The sequence below is a fragment of the Podarcis filfolensis genome (assembly GCF_964270895.1).
Source record: "Podarcis filfolensis genome assembly, chromosome: 12".
Classification (NCBI taxonomy): domain Eukaryota; kingdom Metazoa; phylum Chordata; class Lepidosauria; order Squamata; family Lacertidae; genus Podarcis; species Podarcis filfolensis.
In genome coordinates this window covers 23,851,264-23,863,301 of record NC_139614.1, presented here as the reverse complement: position 1 = coordinate 23,863,301, position 12,038 = coordinate 23,851,264, and the positions used below count along the sequence as shown (strand labels likewise).

Sequence of the window (12,038 nt, the reverse complement as noted above, 5' to 3'; positions counted from 1 at the left end):
TGTTTTACTCCATTATGATTTATCAGGGTGTATATGGGGTAACTCTACAAATGCAGCATTTATTTTGAAAACTGATTTCTTTTTTAAAAAACAACAACCTGCAATTCTAGAAAGAGGAAGCTTTTATGTGCAGAAAATATATGAAGAGTAGCAAGCAAAGTGAATGCCCGGAACTCAAACATAACTCAAACTGTAACATAAATGCTTTTTCTGGATGCACTCAGCCCATAAAAGAGAAAAACCCATAGTACATTCATGTACTATTCATTTATAGAGAAGATAATAAAACCTGGAATTGAATGGCAAATGAGGCCTAAATTTGGATCAGTTGCAAATACGTTTAAGGATTGCTTGAACTGGCTAGAATAAGCCAATGAAATCAAGAAGCAGCCACAAGCCTTTGAAATAGTCACATAGAGCAGCAAACCAAGAAAACAGTCGTGGGGATACTCAACAAAAACTACTTCAATTTCAGCAATACAAAGAGATCCCTTTTTTCAATCAATTTACCTATTCCAGAGAAAGTCCTATTTTGTTTCATTGATTGAAAAATGGCCGATTTTTATCATAGCTCTGGACCAACTTGGGGAAAAGACCACATTCAGAGGCCTTATGCAAAGGTGTTATGGAAGCGCTTTGCTGAAGCAGGAAAAGCCGCTTCGGAGCTGTAAGGCAAAGCAAGCTGCAACCTGCTCTCCCCTGTCCTGCAAACTAATTCTTTTTCTTGTCACAACTTTGTCTGACTAGACCTTAATTGGGCAAGATACAGCAAGCGCACACCAGCAACCAATTTTCGCTGCCCTAAATCTCAATTTGACCCTCATTTACAGCTTCTGCATCTACCTCTCTCATGGCTTTGTCGAATAAGGCGGCGCTTCCTGAGCAAAAACAAGGTTCTGCAGGGTCAAGGTGCTAAGTAAGCCTCTGCTGGGGAATTTAATTAAGAAAATGTTTCCATGCTGTGCAACAAATGCTCTGCAAAAAATTGCTATTCCATGCGTGCATCCTAAAACATTAATTTGGAACAGTTTGGAAGGGGCACAGCGTAGCCAAAATAGTTCACAATTAAGTTCACGGCAAGGGATGATCTACCTTCCAAGCAGAACAGGGAGCACACGTTCCAAAGCACCACATTTTGACATTTGGTACCTTCACATGCCATAACGGTTGTCCAGGAGACGAGCCTATAGACCAATAGCATGCTATGTAAAAGGAAACCACACCTTGAAAAACGTGTGCATAAAAAACGCTCCAGAAATATGAATGCAATTGTACAGAGCAGCTTGAAGGTGCACAAAGGGGAAGATAAAATTCGTTCCTCCTCCCATTTTTTTTGGGGGGGGGGGGAATCCAAAGCAAACCCACATACGTACTTTGAAGGGAAGAGTGGTATAAATATATCCAATGGTGGACACCAATCTCAAATCCATTGAGAGGATCTCAATTGATGGATAACAAAAAAAAATCCTTGCCCAAATCCAAAACACCACCTCTTTATTTTGTACATATCAACACGTGGAGCATGTGGCCTTTTCTACTCGGAGGGATGAGAATTTTATGAAACAGCAGCTGACACCAGTGTTTCCCTCTCCATTTAACAGTAAGTTGCACAACACTGTCTTGCTCAGGCTAAGGGCTGGGTGTGACGTTTGCTGCAATACCAATATAATTGTCTATTTCTTAGGTTCAAGAGCTGGAAATACAGACCAGGAGGGGAATTTTAAACCCCTCTTTCCATGCTGCAGCAATCAGGTTGGCAAACTATCTCCAACACTCTTCTCCTACGCACATCCCAACGTTCCTTTGTGTACCCTGATATCTAAGAGCTTTTCAGAAGACCTATTTAAAACTGAAAACAGGTTGATCTCCCATTTTGTTCTTAATGTGAGCCAGGTTTTCTTTTGTACTTCTTAACACTTTCCACTCAGTCCTACCTTTGCTCAAAACACTTAATGGGGCATCACTGGGGACAGGGCCTGGCGGATTCTCGCTATCGACAGCATCCAGAAGATGGGGGAAGAAAGAATATCGGAAAGCTGCAGAATGATAAGCCGTTCCTTCCATGCTCTCCCTTTCAAAGCCACCCTCTTGGTCATGTAGCAGGCAGAATTCTGTCAAACAGAAAGGGCTTGATTGAGTTATCCAGAAAGACTTTGGAAACACAGCAACAAAAAACTACCCAGCAGATGCCTTTTGATTACATGTTAGCCTGCCAAACACACACACACATTAAACTTTTCTTCCTGTGCACCTGAACTTTTAGAGAGAAAAAGAAAACTGCTAAATTACTGCCCAGCAAGTCTTTAACTGGTTGGGAAGGAGGGCTACACAATCGTAGCTAATTAGCAAGTTTGCTAAAACATGGTATGTTTAGTTTACAGCTCCTCAAATATATAAATGAGAATTGGATCCAAGTACCATGTTTAAATTTTTTTAACTAGTGAAGGTTGCCATGAGAAACATTTCCCCCCTGTCATGTTACGGTAAATAACACATCACACCACGAGACCCACAGTTATGTGAAAGAGATTGTATCTAACTGTCCATTTACTCGCCTGTCCGTTCATCAAAATACACATTTGCTAATAGAAGCAAACTACTAGGATGAATACCATTAACGGTTTTTCTGCTGTCACCCAAAGGAACTTAAGTCCTAGCGATTCAGGATTCATACTCCCTCTTTGTCCCATCTGTACAGAAAGACAGTGGAATGAAAACCTAAATATTGTGTGGCTTGCTATCATTAAGTACCGTTCCCATAGGATGGGCTACTTGACTACACACCTTTGGGTTAAGTTTGCTCTGCATGGCCCACACAGAAATATGTGCAGATTTGCTTTTGACAAAGGATGGAACTGGTTAGATTTGGATCTGGCTCCACCACTCCCCCTAGTGGACATCAGGCCGCACATACAGCCCAGCCAGGAAAGGACTTTGAGTCAAGGAAGCTTTTCCTGACTTTTCAGAGAACTCTTATGGAATCTTGAAGAGGCAGCAGCTAAACAACCCGCCCCTTTCTATTCAAGGTGTGATCTTGTTTGAAAGAGAGAGAGAGAGAGAGAGAGAGAGAGAGAGAGAGGGCGAGCGCTTTTGAGTATCACAACCAATTCACTCTATGCTTTATAAGCTTTTAGAAAATACATATGGCAGTCAGATTGCAGCACTCTCATTTTGCAGAAGGAAAGACTACAATAATATTATATGCTTTGTTTCTGGATGCAGCTGCACCATACATTTAAAGCTCATTGCCTCTTCCAAAGATTCCTGTAGTTTGCCCCAGCACCCTCAACAAACTATGGTTTCGAGGATTCTCTGGGGGCTGGGGGTGGAAGCCATGCTCTTTTAATTTGTAGTGTGGATGGGAACTTTCTAAAAGAGTGGGAGTGGTTTTTGGAGGCCCTCTACTTCAGTGATGGCCAAACTTGGCCCTCCAGTTGTTTTCGGACTACAACTCCCATCATCCCTAGCTAACAGGACCAGTGGTCAGGGATGATGGGAATTGTAGTCCCAAAACAGCTGGAGGGCCAAGTTTGGCCATCACTGCTCTAGTTCAACTCCTTCCTCTGAAAAAACGCAAGAGCTAGAAGATCCCTCGACAGATGATAGCTTTCCACTGGCTCTGTTTAAAGACCCCTAGTGAGGGAGAGTCCATCATTCATCTAGGTAACTGATTCTATGTCAATTGCGTAGAAAACAAATTCTCATCAGAGCCAGAGTTAACAACATGGATGTTTTGAGAAATGGATCTATGAGAAAATGGAAGAGATTTCACTTTCCCCAGCACTCTTGCAAAACCGTAATGCAATCTGCATGAAGAGAACAGCAGACTTAAGGATAAACGTGAGACGGGAGGAGCAACGCTAACTGTCAACTTCACAGCCCATGTTCGGAATTTAAATATAACTGTTCCACATCCATATCCCTTCTCGCTGAATTGAGGACGTGTATAAAAAGGGAAATACAAACAGAGCACCAGGAAAGAAGCATTTCCATCAAAGATAAAAAGGCCGCGGCCACGCAAACCTCTGCGCTGGAGAATGAGATGAAGGAAGCAATTGTTTGTGGAGCTGTTGGCATATTAAAAACCCTTTGAGACCCAGGCAAGCAACACGGCAAGATGGGGGGGGGGACAGAGAGAGCAATACAAATTAAAGCTATTCCCAAGAGTAATGAGACTCCGCCATGGCGCTCCTCGTGCCTCTGTTAAAGCTAATAAGAGCTGGCTGCGAACATTGGAAAGAAGAGATATTGGTAACGCTATTGAATTAACTTCTGTTCCCAGGGCAATCTTATCTAATAATGTCCCAAGTGAGTAAGTCTGTCTGGAAGCCTGCGTTATCCTTCTGAACTCCAGGATCAGGCAGGAGGAAAAGATATCTTCATAAGCCAGACAGGAAGCAGCCAGGAGTAACTGGCATCTGGACCTGTGATCCAGATATGCACCATACGAAAAGCAAATTTAAAACTTATTGCCTACCCAAGAATTCTGGGAACTGCAATTTACCTCTCACAGAGCTACAGTTCCCAGGACCTTTAACAAACCACAGTTCCCAATATTCTTTTTTTTAGGGACGACAACGAAATGTGCTTTAAATGTATACTGTACATACAGCCAAAGGACCTCCCCCCAAATATTAATGTGGACAAACCACATCATAGCTGGTCAACTGTCCAAGCTTCACAGCTACAGTGGTACCTCAGGTTAAGTACTTAATTCGTTCCAGAGGTCCGTACTTAACCTGAAACTGTTCTTAACCTGAATCACCACTTTAGCTAATGGGGCCTCCCGCTGCTGCCGCGCCGCCAGAGCACAATTTCTGTTCTCAACCTGAAGCAAAGTTCTTAACCTGAAGCACCATTTCTTGGTTAGCAGAGTCTGTAACCTGAAGCATATGTAACCTGAAGCATATGTAACCCGAGGTACCACTGTATGTGATATCAGTGGCTGTTAGAGCACTCCCCTTCCCACTCTTCCTAAAGCCTATTTGCATGATTACAATTCCCTAATTCTAGCTGGCAAAAAGGCACTGTGTATTCCATGCTGGCAAAGCCACAAAGCAATATGGGCTGTGGTTTGTTAAGAGTTATAAAGCACTCAAGAGCCACATGTGCTACCAATACTACCAGATGCATTCCCAGAAAGCATTGGAAATTAAGGAAAACACAGAAGCATAAAGCAAAGCACCCCCTTGTGAGCAGATATGAGCTACCCTGAAATTATGTGGCAAGGATTTACTTCTACCCCACTTCGATATATCAATTTGCAACCAGAGGCTCACTGTGGATGCAAAGTGAGCAAGAATCTGAGATGGGGACTGTATGTGAGCCGAGACTGTGTTCATACACATTCTGGCCATTTGGAGGACATCTTAATGGGCAGGGCTACAGAGAGGCAAACTAACTTACCATATTTTTCGCACCATAGGGCGCACCGGACCATAGGGCGCACCCAGTTTTTAGGGGGGGAAATCAAGAAAAAAACCCTTTTTTCTCCCTCAGCCCCAAAGAGCAGCGTACAGGCTGCGCACAACCTCTCCCTGCCGGAGGGGTTGCGCGAAGCTATGGCACAAGCCAAGGCAGCAAGCAGGATGGATCCTGCTCGCTGTTTTGGCTTCCCCTTTAGCCCCGTGCAGCCTCTCCTTGCCGGGAGACGCTGTGCAGGGCTTTCCTGGCTTTACTGGGAGGTGGGGAGATCCCCCCACCTCCCAGGAAAGCCCGCAGAAGCTGCACAACCCCTTTAAAGAGATCGCGGCTTCTCCTGGCTTTTCTGGGAGGTGGGGGAATTCCCCCACCTCCCGCAAAAGCCCGCAGAAGCTGCGCAACCCCTTTAAAGAGATCACGGCTTCTCCTGGCTTTTCTGGGAGGTGGGGGAATTCCCTCACCTCTCGCAAAAGCCCGCAGAAGCTGCGCAACCCCTTTAAAGAGATCACGGCTTCTCCTGGCTTTTCTGGGAGGTGGGGGAATTCCCTCACCTCTCGCAAAAGCCCGCAGAAGCCGCGCAACCCCTTTAAAGAGATCGCGGCTTCTCCTGGCTTTCCTGGGAGGTGGGGGGATTCCCTCACCTCTCGCAAAAGCCCGCAGAAGCCGTGCAACCCCTTTAAAGAGGTTGCAGCTTCTCCTGGCTTTTCTGGGAGGTGGGAGAAGGGACTGATGTGGCCAGTCAGTCCCTTCTCCCTCCTGTGGAAAAGCCCGCAAGAGCGCACGGAGCTTGTATGCAGCTCTTGGAGGCTTTCCCCGCCTGCCTCCCCCCTGCATTCGCTCCATAGGACGCACACACATTTTCCCTTGCTTTTTAGGAGGGAAAAAGTGTGTCCTATGGTGCAAAAAATACGGTGAATATAGCAAACAGAAGAAGTATTCCAAGAGCATTGCAACAGTATAAAGGAGATGATATACCAAGGGTACAGATGGTGCTAATTCAGAACTCTAGACTTGGTGCTTTTTGCAATTCAACGGGAAGAAACAGAATACAGTGGTACCTCGGGTTACATACGCTTCAGGTTACACACTCCGCTAACCCAGAAATAGTACCTCGGGCTAAGAAATTTGCTTCAGGATGAGAACAGAAATTGCATGGCAGCAGCGCAGCGGCAGCGGGAGGCCCCATTAGGTAAAGTGGTCTTCAGGTTAAGAACAGTTTCAGGTTAAGAACGGACCTCTGGAATGAATTAAGTATTTAACCCGAGGTACCACTGTATGGAAAGCTGATCGATCATCATGCATGCAATAATCCCTTGCGATTTGCTGCCATAAAACTTTACTACACAAGTCAATAAAACTTTTATGGGCCCAATTTGAAGGGAGTTATTCTTTGCTCAAGTTGCTGGGCACCAAGGAAAGAGACCAGGAACGCCCTTCTGCTATAGCGTATTCTCCCTGAATAGTGGAAACAGTTTGCCTTGCAGCATCTACGTTCCCATGCTGACATACTTATTTCACTAGCTCCTGCGGGAGGAGTGACTAACTGGGTATTAGAGGAAATATGGTTTGCTTGATGACACACTTCGTTCACTAGACATCCCCCCATGAGGTAGGGCTGTGGACTCTTGTTCTGCGGCAGACTCCACATAAAAACATAATAAAACATTAAAAACTTTCCCTATACATAAACTGAGATAGTGGAGACATCCATCTTATATGACGCCTGAGAGATAAGATCACCAAATACCAAAAAGGGCACGGCAGCAACGAAGAGGACAGAAGTTAATAAACCCAAGGGTGTTGCACTTGTTATCTCGATCAAGCAAACCATTCCAATAGGGAGAAGATATAGAGGCTGGAAATGTTAATATTTTATCATTAATGTTCATGCTTAGTTGTCATCTTAAGATCTGTGCGTACACACAAGAACTCTATCAAATTATATCCATAGTGTTAAAATTGATATGTGGAGATGAACCAGAATATCTTAACAACCGCAGCAACAATAATATCTGCCCCGTTCTCTTATATCAGCCAAAAAACCTCGTATGCTACCACCCATGAACATTGCAAACAAATGAGGTGCTTGAAGGCTTTGCATTTAACCTGCTCCTCAGATGGATCTTTTCACTGGCCTTTTGCCAATGTCAAATGAGTTCCAGGCAAGCCTATATGATACTCTTGCATTGCTGAGGAGGATGAGCAAGTGGAAGAGGATCATAAATGGTAGAAAAGAAATTCTGTCTGAAATCACTGCAAACTAGATACCCAGCAGGCAAGGGTCAATTCAGGCATCAGGTCCTTCAAACATCAATTCTGACATGGACACATATAAGTCTGAGGCACTGCAGGTCACCAACTCTGGAGGAGCATAATGAGGAAACCTTTGATTCCTCTCACTACTTCAGGGATGGGGAACGTCTTGCCCACAGGCCAAACTTTGCCTGCCCACAAAGCCATTTTGGGCAAGCCACACCTACTCACCCACCCTACACCTACAAAGCCCCCTTGGGCAGCTTCTGAAGTGCCCAACCACCACTTGATTGTTGGGAGCTACTAAAGCATTGTACAAAGCAGAATTGGCCAGGGAGGTCAATCCTGCATGGTTCAGGTGAACCCAGTGTTAAGTAGGATAGAAACCTCTGCTAAAATGAAGTTCTCCCCTTTGTTTCAAGCAGTGGTTTCAATGCAACCACCGTCCTGAATCCTGCTCAGTTTGAATGTGCTGTGAAGTCCTCAAGTTGGGGCTTCAAAGCACCTTCACAAGCAGTAAAGTGATGCTAAAATAGCTTTTTCCTTCCTTGTATCAGCACAGCAGCAGCTAAAATTAAGGGAAAGACCTTCATTATAGCCATACCTTGGTGCATGCAAGGTGCTTCGAAGTCCTGACTTTGGAACGTCAAAGTGCCAAACCACCTGACACTATTATGAGAGCCAGCCCATGGGGCAAGGTGGCAGGGTTGATCTTCCTTCTCTTCCCGTTGTTCCTGATGTAGATCTTCCCTGATAGGGAGAGAGCCATTCTGGGGTCCACCTCAGATACCCAAATGTCTTGGGCTACCCCTGACCATTATGATGTCAGTTGATTGACAGGCGGGTGGTCCTACCCATTTGACAAATTGGTTCCCCTGCACTAGTCAGATCATCCTTTGCAGGTCACACAAGGCAACCCTCACTGGATGATGTCAACTGCGAAGGTGTGAATTTCCCTTTCAAGAACTCCTTTAACTGTTTCCTGCCTGATGCTTTGAGTCCCGTGGGAGGTTTGGGAGGCAGAGGCAGTGAAGAGAGTGGAAAAAGTTTTCTCTGCTTCCATTTTTGTGTTGAACATCCATAAATCGCTGAAACTTCCACCAAAAAATACACAAAACCCTGCAGGGTGCTTATGAAGTACTATAGAGGTTCAGCAGGAGGGGAATGATTGAAAAGAAGGCTAGGAGAAACTCTACTGTAAAAGCAGATGGTGTATGAGCAACAATGGATTATAGCAGCTGAATGAGTTAGCAAAAGAACAAGACCGACTCTGACAGATGGATCTGTTGGGGAGTAAGACTCTTGTGTCACTAATACGTTTGCTCATTTACAATAACAGAAAGACTCTTTTGTAATACACCCAAGACAACACACTGTGGACAGAGTCCCTCTTAAATGTAAAAGTGCATTTCCAAATTCAGCAAAGGCAAGAATGGCTTTAAGCATCTGTGTACACTTCCAAATCCTTGTATTGTTTCTCCCCTCTAACTCTATTCAAAAGTTATCGGACAGTGAACAACTTGATTGACTGTATCATGTCCTAATCCTAGCAAAAATGCATCGCTCATCAGGCTACAGAGCTTGGTAATGCTGCTCAAGGGAAGAAGATGAACATATTACTTACCAAATTGTCCGTCACGCTTTACATAAAGTTCTATTACACCATAAGCAATAGCTGTGGGAGCAGGGATCTCCAAGATCACATTAGAATCCTTTATCACATTCCCATTTTCACTCACTGATACCTGAGGGAGATATTAATCCGCTCTTTAATTTACACTGGCTTAATTCAGTGCCAGTAATAACTTGCAGACAAAATGAACGTCAAGATAAACAACATACTTAGTTATGCAGCACTACAAAAAAACAACAACCACAAAAAGGCTCTCTCCATCCTTTCTAAGCCAGTTACACAAGTTGATGAAACAGAAAACGAAAATGTGTTATTTTTCACAGGGTGCAGATGTTACAGAATTTGTTTCCACAAGGTTGGCCACAAGTAGTTGCTGGTGCCCATTAGAGAAGCCTTAGGTGAAACCAGCGTGAAGGACAGGCAGAGCTCTGCCTGGTGCAGAAGAAAGAGGGTAGACAGATGAGGAATGTCAGAGGGCAAGCTGAGTTTGGCAGGACAGTGCCCCGTTTGTCCTAATATACCAACCTCTGCTAGTTGGCTGTGCCCAAAAAAGCTTAAATTGGTTTTTAAACCATTATTGGAATTGGCCACAGGTCTACCATAAGAATGATCCTCCATGGCTATATATTGATCGTCCAGCAATAGAGGCAGTATATAACTTTCTGCTTACCAGGGTACCAGAGACACAGCCATGTGGGACCATCTCTGTAACACTGCTTGTGAGCTTCTACACTGCTGACCGGAGCAGTAGACTTAATAGGACTTCAGTCCAATGCAAGTGTTGTATATTGTTAGCCTGAGTTTGTGATATAGGTTTGGCAAAGCACCTCTATGCTAATATATAGCTTCCAACCTGGATAGGAATATTTCCACATTGAAAAGATGGTGCGCCATTTTTGCAGTGTCTTAAATACACATTTAGGAAAAGCATCCTGACAAATGTCCCTCAGATCGCTCAGGGTTCACTCTTTTAAAGGAGCAGTCTCAAAATCTTAATCTGGAGCAGATTCAAGGGCAGAGGCCAGCATCACTGGGCACCTGGGTTCAAAGCTTTGTAAGAGACCAGCTACTGACTTCCTGAGCTTCGTGTCCCTGCTGCTCCTCTTCCTTTCTTTGGCTGCCTCCCTTCCCCAAGCAGGGCGAGAATAAAGCAATGTTCTCCACTTGCTTTGCACTCTCCCTCTGGGTGGTCATGCAGATTGCACCCAGAAGGAGAGGGCAAGCAAATGGGCAGTGGCAAGGTGGAGATGGGTGCAGAGAGCGGAGCCTGTTCGAGGTATCTTGCCCAAAGGCACCCCAGCTAGCACTGCTCCAGGGTAATCCTGCCATAGGGAAATGATTTTTTCTTTTCATAGGCACCAATATTCTTAAACACCTGCCAGCAGAAAGTCGTGGGGCTGGGGGGTTGGGCAGGCACAAACATGTATACAGAACTTTAGTTCTATGAAGCCATGTAATTTTTAGTAAGCAGACCAGGGATGTGGAACCTGTGGCTTCCTTGGATGTTGTTGGGGCTCCAGCTCCCCCAGCCCAAGGTTACAGATGGTGGGGGGTAGTGGTCCAAAAGAATCTGGAGGGCCAAAGATGTCCTCACCCCTGATTAGACTTAGGGGGCAATCCATAAGGAGCTTCCCCAGTATGTGCCGAAATGAAACGAGGAAATTAAAGGAATGTATTATTGCAAAGCTTTCCTTGCAACTGAGCTTCCGTAGGAGAATGTCCCACAGAGCTGCACCTCGGCATGTGGAATCACTGCATACTTGTGAAGAACTGTTCAGAAGCAGGAAAGCTACAGGGGCCTATAACAGCACAGATAATCTTAAGACGCTAAATGGAACATGTCACAGTTTACTTTAGGAAAACACAGTCAAACTGCAACTTATGCAGGGGTTATGTTCCGGGGATTGTGCATAAAGCCAAAATTGTGTATAGTCAAAACAACCCTGGAATGTATCCCGTGCAAGCATCCCTACCTTTTTGAAGTTGGTGCGCCAAGCAGATCTTGCCCCACGCAAGGTGCTTTCCGCCTTGCTTACTGGGCTCTGGGGAGGTTTTCGCCAGATCTTGCAGGGCTGTCTGAGATCTCGTGACAGCCTCCCAGAGACCACACAAGAGCTTCCCAAAGCCTGGCAAGCCATTCTGAGAGTTCTTCAGCTCTCTGCCCGGCGTGCATTTAATTTGTACGATTTCAGCTGGCTAGCCGCCAAGTACGTAAAGCTGAAATCACTCAAGTTAAATGTGTGCGAGGTGCAATTCAACAGTACGTATCTATAATGAACTGCATTCAATTTTTCCCCCAGTTCTTACCTTGATAACTTTTGTCTTTATCCCCACCATACTAGCCATTTTTTCTTCTGTCTGAATATGTTCAGATATTAAACATTTCTGGGTTGTTACTATTCTTTTTGTCAGGATACAAAGAACTTCATGCTTTCTTTCAAGCATTTGTTGCAGCAATGTATTGTGCAGATTAACAGCCCTGAAGAAGGAGTATGAAACAGACAAAAATTGCTACCCAGGAAAAAAAATATCTTTATTAACTACATCAGGGGTAGTCAACCTTTTTATACCTACCGCCCACTAATGCATCTTTCTTGATGGTAAAAATCTACTTACCGCCTATCAGTGCTCAATGGAAGGATGATTCAGCTTGTGTTGTAGAATTCCCTACCACCCACCTAGAATCCTGAAACGCCCACTAGTGGTCTGTAGGGACCAGGTTGACAACCCA

At 44.7% G+C, this 12,038-nt stretch overlaps 1 protein-coding gene across 3 annotated transcripts in view; it reads right to left on the bottom strand.

Moving 5' to 3' along the window:
* GSDME (gasdermin E) overlaps positions 1 to 12,038 on the bottom strand; it is a 28,458-nt gene that overhangs the window by 3,087 nt on the left and 13,333 nt on the right. For all 3 annotated transcript variants that reach the window (XM_083578726.1, XM_083578725.1, XM_083578727.1), the window contains 3 exons: positions 11,615 to 11,786; positions 9,299 to 9,419; positions 1,935 to 2,111 (listed from right to left, as the gene is read on the bottom strand). In XM_083578726.1, the coding sequence (XP_083434852.1) occupies positions 1,935 to 2,111; positions 9,299 to 9,419; positions 11,615 to 11,786 (470 nt within the window). The remainder of the gene's footprint in view (positions 1 to 1,934; positions 2,112 to 9,298; positions 9,420 to 11,614; positions 11,787 to 12,038) is intronic.